The sequence below is a fragment of the Phalaenopsis equestris genome, unplaced genomic scaffold (assembly GCF_001263595.1).
Source record: "Phalaenopsis equestris unplaced genomic scaffold, ASM126359v1 Scaffold000025, whole genome shotgun sequence".
NCBI lineage: Eukaryota > Viridiplantae > Streptophyta > Magnoliopsida > Asparagales > Orchidaceae > Phalaenopsis > Phalaenopsis equestris.
In genome coordinates, this window is record NW_018164467.1 from 153,689 (window position 1) to 173,122 (window position 19,434).

Consider the following 19,434-nt stretch of genomic DNA (forward strand, 5'->3'; position numbering starts at 1 on the left):
AAAATCATATTTGCACACATAGCCCTCAAATCTTTAATATCACATCAAAAATAATACTATTACCATTTTTTTTAAAATACACTCTTTTCATGCATCTATTTAAAGCACTAAAGTGCAATGTATGTAATTATGAAAGTTTAGGTGTGAGCTATGTAAATACAAAAATTATGTGCTGGGTAATGTAAATTTCCCTAAAATCTAAAACCCTATCCCAAAGATTTTCAAATGCTATGTAGATTAATGTTTACAGAAAGACTAAAATATAATAAGGTTAAAAATAAAAATAAAAAAAATAAAAAAACAAAACAAAATAAAACAAAACAGTGATTTATTTTGAAAGAAGTGTAACATAAAAAAAAACAATTAGTTAAAATCTATATTACACTCATCTCAAACTAAATTAAATAATTTTAACTCCTGTCTAATCAATAATTTAATTCCCATGTATTTTCCAATGATTTGAAGAAATGAATTCAATAGCATTAAAAAAAAATAGAAATAAAAATACAATAAAGCTAAGAAACGAAAATTATGATAATCACTAAATAGAAGTAATTATATAATAACCAAAACTTCTAACCAAAGTAAAATAACATATAAGAACAACATTAAATTTCTATTTTTTATATTAATAACAAAATGATAACAAAAAAATGATATATAAGCAAGGAGAACCATTTACTTGGAAGCACGGCTAGCAAGCACGCTTTCCTTTGTTCTGCCATAGTAAACCAGTTCGGTCCCAGGATAGAGAAGAAAGTTCCAACCAACCGGTGAGCCTCCCACCACAAAGGTCCCTCTTGACACCTCTGCCCCAATACTTTTCAGTATTTTTGAATCTACCTTCTGTTTTGTAACAGTTCCTGAAGCTAGAGCCTCACTTGGCTGTGGCTGTGGTTGTGCAGTCTGCTTCTCTACTACCACCTTTTTGTTCTCATTCTGCTCCATAACAGCTCCATGCAATAGTTGGTCATGAACTTTATCAGGCTTCGATGTAGAGGTCGTTTCAGTCAATCTCTTTGTCAATTCCATCATGGTCTTCATCCCTAAGTTTCAATTCATACTACATTTCAGAAAATAAATTTCAATCATACTGGCAACTCACGTAACACAGAAAAGATAATTTCTCAATTTGAGTAGTTCACAGGGCAGAAAATTTGTTCCCAGAGTCAGAATGGAGTTCTCAATTTATTCAGATAAAAGCGAGGTTTCCTCCTGCTTGATGAAATAAAGGCAAAAGTAAAATTAGCGAAATTCCTTATAAGTCAAATGGATGTGTGTGAAAGAATAAAAGATGATGAGCAGGGTACATGCATGACTTCATGGAATTGGTCATGTACTAGGGGCGTAAATGAGTCGAATCGAGCTCAAACAACACTAAACTCGAGCTTGGCTGGTGAGAATTTACGGTTTGCTAGAGCTCGAGCTCGAGCATGAGCTTGAACTCAACTCGTGGCAATATGGCCTTAGCTCAAGCTCGGCTCGAAAGCTCAATTTTGATAAAAATATATTAAAATTTTATGGAAAAGTAAAAATTTAATTTACTATATGTGAAATAGGATTGATTAAATAATTAATTAATATAAACGAGCTTACTCGAAGAGCAATGGAGCCAATTCAGGCTAAGCTAAAGCTCGAAGTTGTATAATATACAAGCTCGAATCTATGCTCAAGCTCGAGTTGGCGGTTCAATGAGCTGGGCTCATGAGCTCGTTAATGAGTCAAGTTAAAGGCAGCTCACGAGCCGGCTCGTCTCAATTAAAAACTTATGCACCATTGCCAAGGTAAAGGTTCCTCAACATGAGGAAATTGATATAATAGACCATTGCTCCCAAAACAAGAATTGAAGCTACAAACTTTTAGTCTCCTATGCATGTTTTAAACACTTAACTCGTACAGAAGGATGTTAGAAGAGAATTACTTAAAAAGACATTATTTCCTAAAAAATTTATATTGAGCAACCTCCAGTCTTTAGCGATTTCTGGCCTTCCAAATCACTAATAAAAAAATTTATGTAGTCTCTATATCGCTTGAAACAAGTTCCTAGTACCAAGAATGAGATATTAGGTGAAACTTCTTGTAGATTATGGGTTTGTCGAAGGATGTGTTAACATAAAATTAAAACAATAAAAAAAATCTTTAGAAATGCAAATTTATGTCCATGATATTAATTTTGGTGTGGCCAATATATTGCTTTGAGAATAATTTGCAAAGATTGTGGTAAGCGATTTTTAAATGAGTACGATAGGAAAAATTAAATTTCTTTCTTAGATTGTAAATAAAGCAATCATCAAATTGTTTTTACGATGCCAACCCAAATATATATAATGTTATCATGAAAATTGGCTTTGAGAACAAAAAATTTCATTGATATCCAGCCAAGTGTCCCGAGAATGCTTGACAAGAATGAATATAAAGATACGAAGAAGAAAACTGCCGTCAATACATGATTGGATCCTTGCTATTAAGCCCCAGAAAACCCAAGGTTGCTAATAGCAAGCATCTCACAAGGAATTGCATTTTAAAACTGTTAAAATATAAATTTGATAATTATTGGCACAAACTCATTAGGTATTTGGTATCCTAAGGGAACAAAAACAATTGACTAAATAAAATATTCTGAAGCCAACTTTGTTGGATATAGGTATGACAAAATAAGCACATCAAATTTTGTGGAATACACTTTCTATTTCTTGGACAAACAGAAAACTCAATTTCACTATTTAGTTGAACATATATGACCATAAAAAACTGCAAACAAATTATACATATAAGCAAAATACTTAATTTAGATTGAAAAAAATAAATAAATAAACCGAATGTATATTGGTGTAGGAGTGTTATATCCTTAACAACCAAGATCACACTCCATACATTATGACCGATGATACAGCTCCACTGTTGCCCCATGCTTCTAAGTGTCAGTTCCTTGGGATACTATAGCAGACTGTGGTCTGTGTCTTCCTTGTGTGGCTTGCGATCTTTTATTAAATATTCGAGTGCTGTAATCAAATGAGATTTGTAGCTTCCTTACATGACTCCCGGTTTTTTTGTGGCCCATAGTTTGCATTCTTAGTTGAAAAGATCACTTCTTGCGGCTTTTTGTTATGGAATTTTCCAGTTATTATTAAGTTCTCATGAGTTTTGTAAGCATTTAATTTTGTTACCGACCTTTTTATTAGTAAATGTGAAGATAACCTTGTAATAATAAATATGTTGTTTTGAGGCATTTAAAGAAAAAATTTATACTCGAGTTTACTTTGGCGAACCATATTTATGACTAGATACAAATCCTTCTAGCAACTAAAATTTTTGGTCAAGCTATCTCTTAGTTAGGTGTGAGGTTTTGTTCTATTTTTTTAAACTCTTACCTTTTCTTAGTTATATTCTTTAATTTCTAATAAAATTGTTTGATTGTGTCATTGATTTTCATTTTTAAGTTGATACAATATAATTTTTGTGATTGCAGTGTGAATTTTCAATCAAAAATTGTTTTTCATACTTCTACATTTTGTAGTGTTACTTCTCATAAATGACAAATTTTTAAAACTAAATTTATTTATTTATTTATTTATTTATATTTATATATTTTTGTATTCATCTAAAAGATTATAGTTGTCTATATTATAAGTTTATGGTTGCAAATCCAGCATCATTTGTGCGATTTTGTTCAATTCATCTAGGATCAACATTAAGAAATTATGCATATTAGAATGTCTTACATTATATTTTGCATCAAAACTTAAAGTTGCATGAAAACATCAACTAGAAATTATTAACAAAACAACAAAAGATGCAATTTAAATAAAATTACTAAGGTCAAAATTTGAAAAAAATTCATCACAATTACTATATTAGGTTCAAAATCATATTCCTGCATTCCATAGATATATAATCTGAGGAAACTTTCAAACTTAATGGATAATTTGGAGCATTTATTTGAAAGTTATTAAAAACTTTATTCCTAAAATAGTTAAATTTGCTAAAGAAAAACTAATGCGACATGATTAATTCTTTTGGCAAATGGTTGCAGCAAAAATAAAAGCTATGAGCTGATTCGAAACTTAAATTTAAGATTTGACATTCAATGATCATAGGAATCAAAAACATGATTAATAACTTTAAAAAGGATGACAATAATGTGTTTGGATATTTTCTTGGGTGTATAGACCTTATTGCAAACATCATTTGTCTATAGATTAAACTATAACTAAATAAAGTCATTAAATGAGGCCTTACATAGATCTTTTGAAGCTGAGATATATTACTATCATTTTATAAGAACTACGACACTGCTTAATATTTCTAAAAAAATTCATTAACATTTTCTCTAAAAACTGTCAAAAACGGGCCAGCATAGGAATCACACACTTGAATATGACCATATTAAAAAGAATATAGTTCATAAACATTCCTTTGATGAATAAATGATGAAGAAAATTTACAATTAATGATCATACAGCCGATATAGTTGACCTTAAATATGCAGCTACACTACAAATATTCATGATCCTAAACCTAAAGTTGAACAAGGGACAACTTTTAAGTCTAATATCAAAATTGAACATGAGGTTATATCTATACTCAAGACTTCTAATAGAAATTCAATAAACCTTATCACTTAAACATATATTTTATAATAAGTGCAAGTGCTTCAAATATTTTCTGAAATTGTGACAACATGTTAAGGCATTCATGCAATTCCATACATTCAAAAAATACACATGATAGCATTCAATCATGTTAATGCATCAACGTCTATGTCAAATGCATCGACATGTGCAGAGAATACTAAAATTTACTTGAATTTAGAATTAAATGCATATAATGTTAACTTGATTGATTAGGCAAATCAACCAAGGGCATAGTCAGGCGTTATTATTCCCTATTGATCTAATGGTCTTATCCAAAGCATGCAATTGAAAGGTCCATCTTTTACAAGTCAATCTACATTCAGAACAATAAAACTTATGTCGACCACCCTTAAACATAAGGCCATAAGTCCTAATCTATTATGTCTCTTAGCAATAATAATAAGTCACAACACTCCTATCAAAGTTTAGAATGTCAATTAAAATAAAATCTTTAATTGGGCCCTCTAACGGGTGTAAGTCTCATTATAATTAATATTAGCATAACAAAGTCAATAATTTCCGCAAACTAAACAATTTGGGTCACATTTCATAAAGGGTAAGGCCAAAAGGCTCAACATTGGGCTTTCCACTCCCTCAAGATTGCAAGTCTTGCTCGTTGTCTTTCTATAAACATACGATGGCAAAAGCCAAGAAACTCATCAAAACAAAACTTTGGCATTTCAACAAATTTAAGTCCTATCCCAATTAGCAAAAAAGAAACTAAGATTACAAACTCAAGAAATTAAGCAAAATGGGACATCTCATCGTTGGGCTTTCCACTCCCTCAAGATTGCAAGTCTTGCTCGTTGTCTTTCTATAAACATAGGATGGCAAAAGCCAAGAAACTCATCAAAACAAAACTTTGGCATTTCAACAAATTTAAGTCCTATCCCAATTAGCAAAAAAAATACTAAGAATACAAACTCGAGAAATTAAGCAAAATGGGACATCATGACTATATGATAAGGTCATCAGATCTATCACTAGGCTTTCCTTTCCCCCGAAATTGTGATTCCCGCTTATGGCCTTTCAATAGATGTAAACCACATCCCGAATTAAATTTATGCCAACTCCCTTGCCAATAAGCCACTAAACTAAAGCCATCAACTGAATCCGTTGCTTCTTATCCATGCTTCTACAAAGCAAACTGAAACTCATGAATAGTTAACGGTTATGTTATGCCCCTAGGCTCTTGTTGGTCATGCCGAATACCTTTGAACTGCAAATGATCATATTTCATGCCTTAAAAACTATTCAGTAAAACTAGTACAACCGGTCCTATACTTGTGAACTAGCCAAAGTCAAATCTCAAAAGCATGTCTTTGACACATGCATAAATTTTCATCTCGATCTGTTCTAGATATCTGAGGAAGTCAACCCATGATTCATAATCAGGCTTCCTAAATGTTAAAAGCTTATGGACATTTGATGTTTGTATACCTCAAATAACAAAACCACAAAATCTTGATCGATTTTACCTTCATCACCCATCGATTCACTATTTAATTAATTTCAGATCTGACTATCAAATCTAAGCCTCAAATATGAGCGCAATCAGTTTCCTTAATCGAGAGTATTATAACCTAAAAAGGAAATTAAGTAAGATTACGCCTAAAAAAGTCTCTCAACCACCAAAGCTAAATAAATCCTGACATGATATCAAGAAAAATCTAGTTAAAACCAAACTAATCAACCTTAAAGAAATATCTAAAGAGGCTTGAAGGAGAGAATTAGCTTTTCCTGAGCGATCATCACTTTTGCTTAAATTAAATTGTCGATGGTTTTATATTTTTTTTAGCTCCTCATAAAGAGAACCATTTATGCATATATAACTCAAACTACAAGTTCGCAAACTCATTCCTTCAATTTCCCTAATAGTTAATTTATTATGTAATTCTCATTCAGCTTAAGGCTTCGTTAGCTTTATTTTCATCCACGATATTCTAATGTGTCCTTAAACATATATACATGAGTTGCATGCTAATTATGAAAATAATTTTTTTTACCAGGAACAACTTTTCTCTAATGAAGTTTAAAAATTCTAAGAATAGTTCACGGTTACAATAAAGGAATTGCATTTTCGTTTTTATGTATCTATCTTGTACTTCAACATTGCACCGAGCCACCCAACAATACAATAAAATTAGAAAGTGAGGCAAACATTCATATATGCTTGATTGTTGTTAGACATGATTATTTGTGCAACTTTCTACATTGAGGATCAATTAATAAAAGAAGCATTTTTAAGCCTCAAATACTTTGCTTACTTTTCTAGAAGTAGATTTTTTTATTCTCTCAAGATAGCCCAAACGCATGTCCTTGCATTTCTATTTCCAGATAACCAAACTCATTAGAGGATTGAGTGAGAAAAGGACAGAGTACAAAACCCACCAGGTACAGAAAATTGCATATTCCTCCTTGATGCTTAATTCTAAGTATAAGGAACTAAAACACAAAATCACAATTATCCATCATTTTTAGCATAACAAAAAACTGTGGCTCTTATATTTGAAAATGATCTTCCATGCATAAGATTCATCAAAACTTTCGTGCGTTAAGAGTTTGGGATGAATTAGAAGTCATTTGCTTTCTCGCAACTAAGAGTATTTCAAAACCAATATTTTAAAAAAAAATTGTTTGTGATATCTAAAACACATTAAATATATTCATTTAAATGCATATAGGGGGATGCCAAAAAAGCTTGGCGTTCGCGAAGAGCTCGTGTTCGAATCATTCGTTAAACAAACGAGCCCAAGTTAAACAATTTTTTTAGCTCGATTTATAAGCAAGCCGAATACAAATAAACTTTTGTTCAATCATGTTGGGCTCGCTTTGGCTTGAATTATTTAAATAATTAAATAATTAATATTATTGTAATTTTTATATTACTTTTTTATGTTGTATTAAAAGATATGTTAATTTTAATTATTTTTTAAATCATTCAACCTAATTTTGAGCCTAATATGAGCTAACACGAACAAATGAATTCAAAACGAATCGAATAAGAACATACTATCCATGAGCAATTTTGAATACGAACCTATTTCAAACAAAAAAAAAATTTTGAATGAGCCAAAGTTGCCAAAGCTGTATTTACAAACGCTGGGCTCGCTAACCTCAACTCATTTAAACCCCTACGTGCGTATGTAAAAAGTGAGTGTTTATATATGCTAGTAAGATATCTATTCAGGCATGGAACCGCAAATTTCCAACATTAAAGAATAAAGGAAGAATAGATCTTTGTTAAAAAAGACCAACCATCTTAGCAAACAAAAAGACCAGCTTTGCAGTAGTCTATTACAAAGATTAAGCATAAATGCTTGGAGATGATTGCGACTTAAAAAAATAGGCCAAGAACCTACAAATGGTTATCCTCAACATGAATCAGAGTCCTACATGTTTACAAGTAAATTAGAAGTATGAGACATACGCTCTTGATTACCGGTTCAAGTTTTAATTAAAATCTGAAGCTTGTATCAGTGTCCTAATGCAAGTAATTTGAGGATTCATTGAAATATTGCATTAATAAAAAACTAGAGAGGGGAAAGGAAGAGGGTGAGGGGAATCCCTAACCTATCAAAACGTTAGCTTAGTCAAAATCAACAAAAGTGAAAAGGAAATGCGAGCTATCAACATTTCTAACAAAAAAAAAAAGCTAAAATGTATGGCCCTTTGAGAACTAGTATGTGCTTCTATAATCATTACACAAATATTTAATTAATGATTAATAAGAAAGAAATAGATGAAATGAACTGAGCTTACTTTTTTGAATTTCATAAGCTGCTTTGCTGTTTCTGAAGTCAGGAGTATGCAAAACCTTCAAAAACACAAAAAGAAAAAAAAAACAGAATTTTAATGTCTAAAATTTATAAAAGTACATAAAATATGGGCGGATCAAAATGATATAAAGTTTGTCCAATTAAGTGCCTAACAATTACCAATCAAAACTTAGGATACATTCTCTTAAGGAAAAAAAAGGCAAAAAAACCAAGGACGTAAAGTAATCAACCCAAGCATACTTATTGCAATACTATTTCTTTGTTGTCTTCACAAATACAATCAAATTTTGCATTTGATGAGTCAACGAGAAACCCAATTGATCAAGTATGAATCTCAATGCATAACTTTCACATTCAAACTCATAACCACTTAAACTCCGACTTCAATAAATTTATAGTCAAATTGAATATTCGCAAGACAAAGCCAGCGAAATTAAAAATGATTGAGTTCAAATGAATCTAGAACAAACATTTTAAACATAATTAAAAATTTTGATACATTAATTGGAGGAATCGACCTAAGATTTCAAATGAGCCAAGTTAGAGATGCTTGTCTTTTGCCTTTCTTTTTCTTAACGAGTTCATAAAAAATCAATCATATAAGATTGAACGTCCTTAAGAAACCTTAAATGATTAATTAGAAGCAGTGTTCGAGGGCATGCCATCATAGAAATTTTAGTCCACCTCCTAAACTCCACATGATATTAGAAAGTGTAACCATCCCCAACCTAAGCATCCCAATCCTTAGAGACTATATGGATCTAAAGATTATTAAGATCTTAAAAACTAAAGAGACATAATGATCATTTAAAAGCATCAAGATCTTCTTGAAGATATTATTCAAGTGATGATCATGATGATCGATAATATGCACATCATGAAATAAATCATGGAATCCATCTAGACTGACGCCGTCGTGAATCTAAATTAATAAAAAAATGTGAAGGTTGATGTTCCCAATTTTAGTGAAGGATGTGAATAGAATGTTTTTTCTTAATTGGTTATTTGCACCTGAAATAAGCTTTGAATGTTAATTAGTGAGGAGTTAAATATAGCAAGCAAAATTTTTTAACATGTTACATGCTACTAATACATTGTATCTAGGATTCCAGTGAGACAACAAAAATTGTAATCATCCAATCAGAATGTGGGTTGACAAGAAAAATAGACATTGAAGAAAGATTAATGTTTACATACTGTAAATCTACAATATTTTAACAATTGATAAATCAAATACAAGACAGCCAAACAGTCATTGAGTACTTAAATTAGTATGAAGATTGAATTCTAAATGTGATTTACAAGGAGAAAACGATGTTTTAAAAACTGGATCAGACCATCTAGTTTGACCAATTCAACCATGAACTGGTCCTCTGACTTCTTTATTCCAAGCCCAAAATCACTTCTGCAAAGGCCCAACTAGAACTAGCCAAAACTGGCGGTTAAACTGATAAACATGACCAATTTTTTAAGAACCAACATGTTTTAAAAAACAATTTTGGCCTTTTGATTTTAATTTGATGGCTAGAAATTAAATATTTAGATAAAAATGTGAAAGAAATTATTAAAATATCATGTCCTAAATTTTAATGTAGAACCATATTCAACATATTTAAGAGTCAAGCATCCTACATTAAATATCGCATTAATAAAAATATTCTTATTACCACGACTTGGTATGTGGGTCTTAGAATTAACTAAGGCAAAAACAAACGGTCAAACAGTAAAATTAAGTTTTCAATCATTTTATTTAAATCACTAAGAATTTAATATCCACATATAATAGAAAGAGTCACTAAAGGAGACAATGAAATTGATCAAATAAAAAATTAATTTTCAATTTATCATCACCATCTATAAATATTTATCTCCTCTAGCATTTATCTTATTCAAAAGCTTAAAACCTAAAAAAATATTAAAACAATATAATGAATTATCTAAGATAATCCAGTGGAGTAATCACATTTCTAAACTACAGTAACCCAAGAAAAAGAAGGCAATATATATGTTAGTCTCTCCAAATATACTGGAAAATCATATAATAATTTATGGCACATATTCATAGATGTTTGCTCATGGAAGAAATCCAGAATTTCTACATGCATTTGTTTTATTTTATTTTTCAAGGTGTAATGTGTTAAAATTTAATATACTTCATACTCTTAATTTTCATATGTCTTAGGAGCACTATCAAAATATAAACTAGCACACATCTAACCGATATTATCCCGTCGGCAAAGCGGTTCGTGACTAAATTATAAGATTGATAGAGATGAAAAAGTCTGCTCACCCATAACGGATATTCTCTCATTGACATAGCAGTTAGCGATCTAAACATTATATTTGTCTGGGCATATAGAATAACATCTATGCATGAAGGTACATTGGCATCCCCTGGCCTGTACCATAAGAGGGTGAACTTCTCTTGGCATGCATATACAAGCATTCATATATACAATATTTTATTCTTCATAACATACATTCTTTCTTATGAGACACTTGCATTCATTTACTAATGAATAAATTCATTTTTATTGGAATCAAAATAAAATGCAATAATATAATAATTTCACAAGTAATTCACTATGCAATTATTTTACGTAAAACTCTTAACATGCATAACTCTAAAGATCATGGAATAATTTGATGTTTTAAAGAAAATTAATATACAACTATTTATCATGCAAATTTTTATTGTCTAACGATATAAAGAATATATTGTAATTTAAATCTAATTAAACTAGAGCATAAATGAAATCAAGCATACTTTTAAAAATATGAAAGTTATTGATATTTAAAAATATAATCACACACCTCGAGTCTTACTTGATTATCCCACTGACTCCCTATCTTTAAATCTTTTAGGATCAATGCTCTTAGGTCTTAATAGTTGCTATAATTTAATATAAAATATTATTAATATTTTGATAACATTAAACCTAAATTAAAAAAATCAAACTTAAAACCATTTATCTTATACCCTGTCCTTCAAGGTGATCCATTACCAAATTTGAATATTTTTTCTGTATCTGATTGTTGATTTTAATTAACAGTAAAACCTATTACAATAATTAATAACTAATAATTTAATTGGCTATAAACACGTTTTCAAATAAATATTTATCTCTAATGTCGATATTTTTTTCATCTCCCTCCAATTCAAAAGTTTTGTTGCTTACAAATCCTGAAATAATTAAACTTAATATTAAAATTTAATAAATACCTATAGCAAATACAATAATTAACATGATAAAACCTTGATTGCCTCGCAGCAAGAATTAGTCACACCCTTCCAAATGTAGCTATGTTCAGTTTGGCTCTTCTTACTTGATTCAAAGCACATAGGCGTCTTCTCCTTTCCTTTTTCCTTTATACAGCAAGCCAGCAACACACAAAGCATGCAAGCTTTCATCGTCTTCCTCTCCACAAGACGCAAGGGTCGCAGGGTGCTTCCTCCTTCATCCATGCACGAGTCGTCTTCCTTTCCCAAGACGCACATAAGTACACTCAAGTTACGAGATCTCCTCCTCGATCACACGCGTTAAGCCTTCCCTCGCTCTTCCTCCTCACTCTCTACTCTCTTTGTCGTTCTCTCATTTCTATTCTTTGGTTTGAATGAGGCGTCTCGTAAAAACAAAACTATCGAGATGGTAAACCCTTCAAATCGACCCGTCCATTAGATAAAAATTTTATTTTAATTAATTATTTTTTTTAATATGGTTATTACTATTATTACACCATTAAATTAAATTAAAATAATTAAAATACTTATTATGTCATTTGATTCAACCACTAGTTTAATTATTAAATCTTAAACATCTCATTCTTCTGGTTTATGTTTGATCCAATTTTAACAACCTTATATAAGTATTAATATTTAAGTTTATATATCTTCTTACAACAACAACAACAACAAGAAGAAGCCTATATCCCACTAAGTGGGGTCGGCAACATGAGTCCTTTTTTCTTCATTGTGTTTTATTGAGTGTCATATTTTCATTTAATTATAATAAATTAAGATTATTTTTTATAAAATATGCCCAATCTTTCTCGGCCTATCTCTTACTTTCTTAACATAAGTCGAATCTAAAACATCTACTCTCCTAATCGGATCATCAGATGATCGACGTTTAATATGATCAAACCATCTAAGACGAATATTTCTAATTTTGTCCACCGCTAGAGTTACACTATTATGGATATATTCATTTCGCATTTTGTCGATAAGTGTCAAGCCAATCATCCACCTAAGCATTTTCATCTCAACAAACCTTAACTTTATTTTATGTTTCTCTTTTGAAGGCCAACATTCTGCGCCATAGAGCATTGCAAGTCTCACCACCATCTCTCACCACCATCTTATAAAATTCTTATAAAATTCTCCTTTCAGTCTAAGCAGTAATTTTCAATCACACAATAGGTCAAAAGCACTCCTCCACTTCAACCAAGTAACTTGAATTCTACTAACAACATGCCCATCTATATCACCATCGCTTAGATTAGTAGACCCAAGACATCTAAATTGTTTACATCTTTTAATGATTTGATCACCCAAAGTTACAACTCTGCCACTAGAACCACTACTAAAATTAGTTTCCATGTACTCAATTTTAGTTATACTCAAACGAAGGCCTTTAGATTCCAATGTAGACCTCCATAATTAAAATTTATACTGAACTATTTCTCTAGTCTTATCCACCATAAGGGTGTCAATTCGGTTCAGCGGGTTGGATTCGGGTCCGACACGAAATGACTCGACCTGAATAGGGTCCGCCTGAACTCGACCCGAATAATAAACTGGTTGAAAACTAAGACTGGAACCCGACCCGAACTTCATGCTAAATTGGGTCATGTTAGAGTTTTCAGGTTCAACCTGAACCCGACCCAAATAATAAACGGGTCGAATTCTCTAACCCGAATTCGACTTGAAAAATATTCGGGTCAACTCTAACCCAGACTTTTCGAGTCAAGTTTGAGTCGTGTTGGCGTTTCGAGCCAATTTTTTACGCCCTACACCACAAGAAGAATATCATTAGCGAAAAGCATACACCAAGGTACATCCTCCTATAAATATCCAATAAGAGCATCCCTAAATAAAGCAAAAAGATATGGGCTTAAAGTTATTCCCTGAGGTAATTCAACTGAAATAGAAAAATAATTGGTCAATCCTCTTTCTAATTAAACATAGGTAACAACTCTAGTATACATATCTTTAATGACTTGAATATTTGAATATAAATGAATATAAATCATATCAACACATTTCTTCTCTATAACTCTCTAAAGGATTTCTCTTAGAACCTTATCGTAAGCTTTTTCTAAATCAATAAAAATCATGTGTAAATCATCCTTATTCTCTCTGTACTTCTCAATCAAACCTCCCAATAAATGTATAGCTTCCATAGTAGAGCTGCCCAGCATAAAACCAAGCTGATTATGAGAATTTTTATAACATGTTTTAACATATGTTCAATTACCCTCTCCCATAATTTTAAAGTATGACAAATTAACTTAATTCATCTATAATCTGCAAACTCTTGTGCATCCCCTTTATTCTTATAAATTGGGATCAAAATACTCTTCCTTCACTCCTCATACATTTTTTAGTTTTAAAAATAATATTAAAAAGTTTGGTAAGCCAAGAAATTCCTGAATCTCCTAAATATTTCCACAATTTAATTGGAATATCATCAGGTCCTACTAATTTTCTATCCTTGGTTTTCATTGTTTGAGGTCTCCTCAACTTCTTTTTTACTAATACGATAGTAAAAATATAATATTTTATTATGATTAATGATTTTAAAATCATTAAGGTTGAGTGTACTTTCAGAAACTTCATTGAAAAGTTTATCAAAATAATTTATCACCTATGTTGAATATTTTTTTTCTTAAAAAACACTTTTATTTTCATCTTTAATACACTTTAATTGAGTTAAATATTTACTTCTATTTTCATTGTTTGGCTAGTTTACACATATATTTTTCACCCTCTTTGATATATAATCTATTATAAAGATCACTAAAAACAGAATTTTAGCATCACAAATTATTTTCTTGAACTCCCTATGGGTCACATTATATTTTTCCCAATTCTCTAAGATTTTACATTTAAACCAATTTTTATAACACAAATTCTGATATTTTATCTTTTCTTGCACATTATTATTCCACCAACAACTATTTTTATTTCTTTTGATTCTCCAATTACATCTTTTTTCACTTATTTAATAGTGTTTGTTACTTTATCACACATAGAATTTGTTTCTTCCTGAACATCTCAAATCTTGAAATCTTGAAGTGTGTGTGTGTTTGTGTGTTTGTGTGTGTGTGTGTGTGTGTGTATTTCTTTATAAATCTACATTTTGGATTTAAATAGAATTAAAAGGTATTCTTACTTATATGAAAATTATCATGCAATAAGCTGTTGGAAGTAATTTGGACTTTTAATTGTAAGAATATTTCTTCAAATAGCCTATTCTGCATTATAAAACATAAACTATGAAAAGTCGGTAAAAATTTCATTCAACCCATATTTTGGCTTCCAACTTTCTTCTCTGAGGATTCAAAAATTCAAAAGCTTCAAGGATTCAGCATTAACTTGAGGGTTCATTGTTGGACTTAGTGTACAAGGAAGAAAGTTGGGATTAATGTAACTTAATAAGTCACATCATTGGGATACTTTAATGTAACTTATTATCGCACATCATTGGGATATGTACAAAAGCTTCAAGGACTTAATGTAACTTATTATCGCACATTACATTCAATTTATATACCTTAAATTGGACTTAGTGTGCAAGGAAGAACTTCATCCTTACAAATCATCATTGGGATACTTTAAAACATTGTTAAATTATCATATTTGATACTCTCATTACACCCAAATTTTCATTTTCTTATTCATAATCTACCAAGTTTCAATAAGAATTTCATGCAACCCATATTTTGTCTTCTTACTTTCTTTTATGAGTATTCAAAAGTTCAAATGTTTTAAAAATTCAACATTAACTTGATGATTCATTGTTTTGTAACTTAGTTTAACTAATTTATTTCAATTTCTAAGCCTTATATTGGACATAGCGTGCAAGAAAGAACTTCATCATCATAAACTATAATAGAGGTATTTTAGAATATTGAATTATCAAACCCGATAGCCTCCTTAAACCCAAAATTTTATTTCTTATTCATAATCTACTAAGAGTCAATCAGAATTTCATGCAGCCCATATTTTGGCTTCCTATATTCTTCTCTGAGGATTCAAACATTGAAATAATTTTAAGATTCAACATTAACTTGAGGATTCATTGTTTGGTAACTTGTTTTAACTCTTTCTTTCAATGAGGACAATCCTTATGTCTCCTCCCAGTTTTGAATCAATGAAAAACAACATCTCAGGTTATCTTCCAAAGTGGCTGAATTATGACAATTCATGTTTACGCAGTAATCAAGGCTATTCTAATTAAGTGAAACTTGAACTAAATTAAATGAGATAATTTGAACAACAAATGATATATAAACATCTTAATATAAATTTTTTGAGAAATTTACATACATACAACACAATTCTTATGTATTTACATATCCTTCATAGGCTATTGACTTAATCAAACACCTAGAGTTTGATATTTATATTTGTCACACTTTGGTATCATAAATTTATAAATAAAAACTGTATTTCACTTAAAAAAAGCTAGCAATTGTGGTTTTTTTATGTATGTTAGAGATTTAAGTGCACATGTAAATATGAAAGTTTAAGTGTTACACATGTAAAAATATAAGAATTGTGCGGTATGCAGGTAAATGCCCCAAATATTTTTAAATGAAAAAAATAATATAAGCATATTAATAAACTTTCAAAAAACACTACTCCATATGTACGGCTATGCCCAAATTTTTAGCCTTTTATAGTCATATGAAGTTTTGCAAACATTGATGTAATCAAAAGCAAAGAAAATTTACTAATAGAGGACAGGAATGCACATGTTCTTAAGATGGAAGGCCTCATAAAGGTAAAGGACATTATATAAGCATTTATTGCATATAAGGTAGTAAATGAACCAATGCACTCGATGAACAACTCGCACACGACTCGATTAAGACTCGATCATGTTCGTTCAAATTAGTAAATAAACAAGCTTGAACAATTTTTTAAAACTCAAATCTTCAATGAATTAAACATGAACATAGTCAAACTTGTTCATTTATATTCACAAACAAGCTATTTGTTGTTCAACAAGTAACTTGTTAAATATTCGCTATTAAGCTCAAACATACCATGTATCATATAAAATATTTTATTAAAATAAAATTTGATCAGCTATGAATTATTTAATTATAGATTTAATAGTAATTAACTATTATATCAATGACATTTTTAGATTAATTTTTAATTATAAATTTATTTTATTATTAATTATTAAATATTTGAAAATTAACATGATGGAATTCTAAACGTGAACATAACTTTTGTTCATTCTTTTTTATTATGCTTGATCTAACTATCTTTATTTTTTCTCAATTATTTCTACAACTGATGAATGATTTTACATTATGAGTTACTTTGTAATATTATTTCATTTAATTTTTTTTGCTCTTGTTTCAATATTTTTTTATGTCTTGAAATTCATTGTTGTGAATATATATATATATATATATATACTTACATATATATTGATATATATGTATGTATATATATATATATATATATATATTAGTTCTTTTTTTGATATGATTTATTTAATTATTTATTTATTTAGATTCGTAAAATTATTTATTATATTTTCATATGAAAATCTAGATACTCATTTTACTTTTAGCTCATTTATTAGCTTCTCTAAAACTGGTTCACTTGTCATAAATAAATCAAGTGCAAACATTGAAAACTTTAAACATGTCAAGCTTTAACAATAATGCGAAAGCTCGACACAAGCTCAAGCCGAACATGAACAACTTATAATTGTACCAAGCCAAGTCCAACTATGATATACTCAACACGACTCAACTCAATTACAGCCCTAATTGCATAGATTAGTTGGGTGCAAAAATTATAAAAACACATGAGCATGTTTATGTTGTCAGCCAAAGCACATTTATTGGAGAATCATTGCAAATTTTATATCACATTATTAATGACTAAAATAGCACTATCCAGGTGTATTTCCATATGTTTTGAATCCTGTCAAAACGAAGATAACAGACTCATAAATTGGGAATAAAACAATGGGATGAAAAATGAGTTTTACGAAAAGTTCCTACTGGGCATGCACCAGCTCCACTAACCTTAAATCATCCCTTAACTAGACTTTCAAAAATCAAAGAAAAGAAATAGCCCATTGAGCCGAAAAAAAAAAACAGAACTAGTAGATAACAAACAACCAGATTTGAACCAGGTTTAAGTAACGAGAAAGAGAGTCACCTCCATGAAGAAAGGGCGGAGCTCTTTGACCAGAGCGCGAACCTTAACGAAATCGGAGTTGTGGAATCCGCCACTATCTGACTTCCTTTTCTTGTTAGCTGGGGCATTAGCGGTAACGGCGACAGGTTCCGCTCCTTCCGGATTCGGGGGTTTCGGTTGGCCTTGCAGAGTAGCAGCTCTCGGTTCTTCCATTTTAGTACTGTTACAGCGAAGCTGGAGAAATGGAGAAGAGGTCTTCGGGTTTAAGTTTTGGTGCGGGGAAGAACCGGCACCGCATGGACGGAGACGAAAGAAAACAGATTTGGACCCGTGGCGAGGTGGTCATGAACCTGTCCAATTTCTATCGGTGCGTCTTGACATAATTTTTTTCAAACAAATATTAATATTTTGAAAGAGCATAAATAATTTGGGTGTAATATCATTAGGGATTATTAAGGAAAAAAGCAATTTCTGGGAGGATTTTAATTAGAATAATTATCAAATTTATTATATTTAATTTAAAATTAAGTCAACAAATTTTAAATTTTGTGAGATCAAAATTCTCTCGAAACCCTTTTTTTTTTTTTCCTTTTAATGCTAGTATGAACGTATTTTCTTGGAATTGTAAATATGGTAGTAAAGTATTACTTGTGCAACTTGGATCCAAATTATAAGCATTTGATAAAAATATTATATTTGTACAAATAAAATACTCTTGGTCAAATTTTTCGCATACAACTCATAGTGGAGCACGTGTCACCAGATAGGGGTTAATGAGAATAAACAAAGATATCAGAGGTTGAATACCAATCGAGCGACTGACTAATCAAGAATTAACCGGCCTAGAGAATGGTCAAAACAGAGTATGGATATTGATCGAACAGCAAACCTAGGGTGAACCATCCTAGTGGATGGTCGAACTAGATGTTAGATATCGATCGAGACCAACCTAGTTCTGGGAGAAAGTAACTTGCAGAAGAATCTCCTTCCCAAAATTCGTTAAGGCTTAGACTCGAAATCTAAACCACATCACGGAATAAGATCGCGTTGATTTGAGAAAACCGGAACAAACTTATAAACAGAAACACAACAAAATAAACAAAAAAAAACACACGAGAATTTAACGTAAAAAACCCGAGAATTGAAAAAAAATCACAGATCTACACCACAAAAAAATTCCACTATGAAAAACAAAGTTTACAGAGAGCACACTCAATTTCCTCTCCTCTCTCAAGAAAACTTACAAGTCCCAGCTCTAAACTCTTTCTTTCAATCTAAAGCGAGTAACACACATCGAAGACATTGAAATCCTCCTCTCCAACACTTTTCTTATTCATTGGGATGTTGAAGAACGCACCAAAGGAAAACAACTATACTACCCTGAAGTTCGACCCATAAAACAAAAAACCGTGTGATAACTAGTTCGGGCCCATAGGAACCCGTACTTGGTGGCTAAATGTGGTTCTCTCTGGAGAAATGGAAATATGCGCTTAATATTGGGCACCTAGGACGCGCCCCCTCCTCTCTTGGTGCCCATAAATGGTGCATATGCATCCATAAACTGGCACTTAAGCATTGACTTTTCTATTTCGGTCCTGAGCATTTGTGGTGGTATCCAAATCTATCT

General features: G+C 30.8%; 1 protein-coding gene across 1 annotated transcript; it reads right to left on the reverse strand.

Annotated features, from left to right (window-relative positions):
• Positions 1 to 1,066: 1,066 nt before the first annotated feature.
• Positions 1,067 to 18,173, reverse strand: LOC110018595. The gene is made up of 3 exons (XM_020715951.1): positions 17,829 to 18,173; positions 8,397 to 8,451; positions 1,067 to 1,215 (listed from the first exon to the last, which is right to left on the reverse strand). Exons 1-3 carry the CDS (start codon positions 18,018 to 18,020, stop codon positions 1,193 to 1,195), a joined length of 270 nt encoding a protein of 89 aa, XP_020571610.1. The 5' UTR covers positions 18,021 to 18,173; the 3' UTR covers positions 1,067 to 1,192.
• Positions 18,174 to 19,434: the final 1,261 nt, after the last annotated feature.

What these genes read in the sequence shown, in the direction of transcription:
- LOC110018595 (XM_020715951.1), bottom strand. Translation starts at nt 18,020, where the DNA reads ATGGAAGAACCGAGAGCTGCTACTCTGCAAGGCCAACCGAAACCCCCG. An exon ending in TCCGCCCTTTCTTCATGGAG is followed by an intron (nt 8,452 to 17,828) that starts GTGACTCTCTTT and finishes GTGTTTTTGAAG; the next exon opens with GTTTTGCATACTCCTGACTT. An exon ending in AGCTTATGAAATTCAAAAAA is followed by an intron (nt 1,216 to 8,396) that starts GTAAGCTCAGTT and finishes TTCATCAAGCAG; the next exon opens with GAGGAAACCTCGCTTTTATC.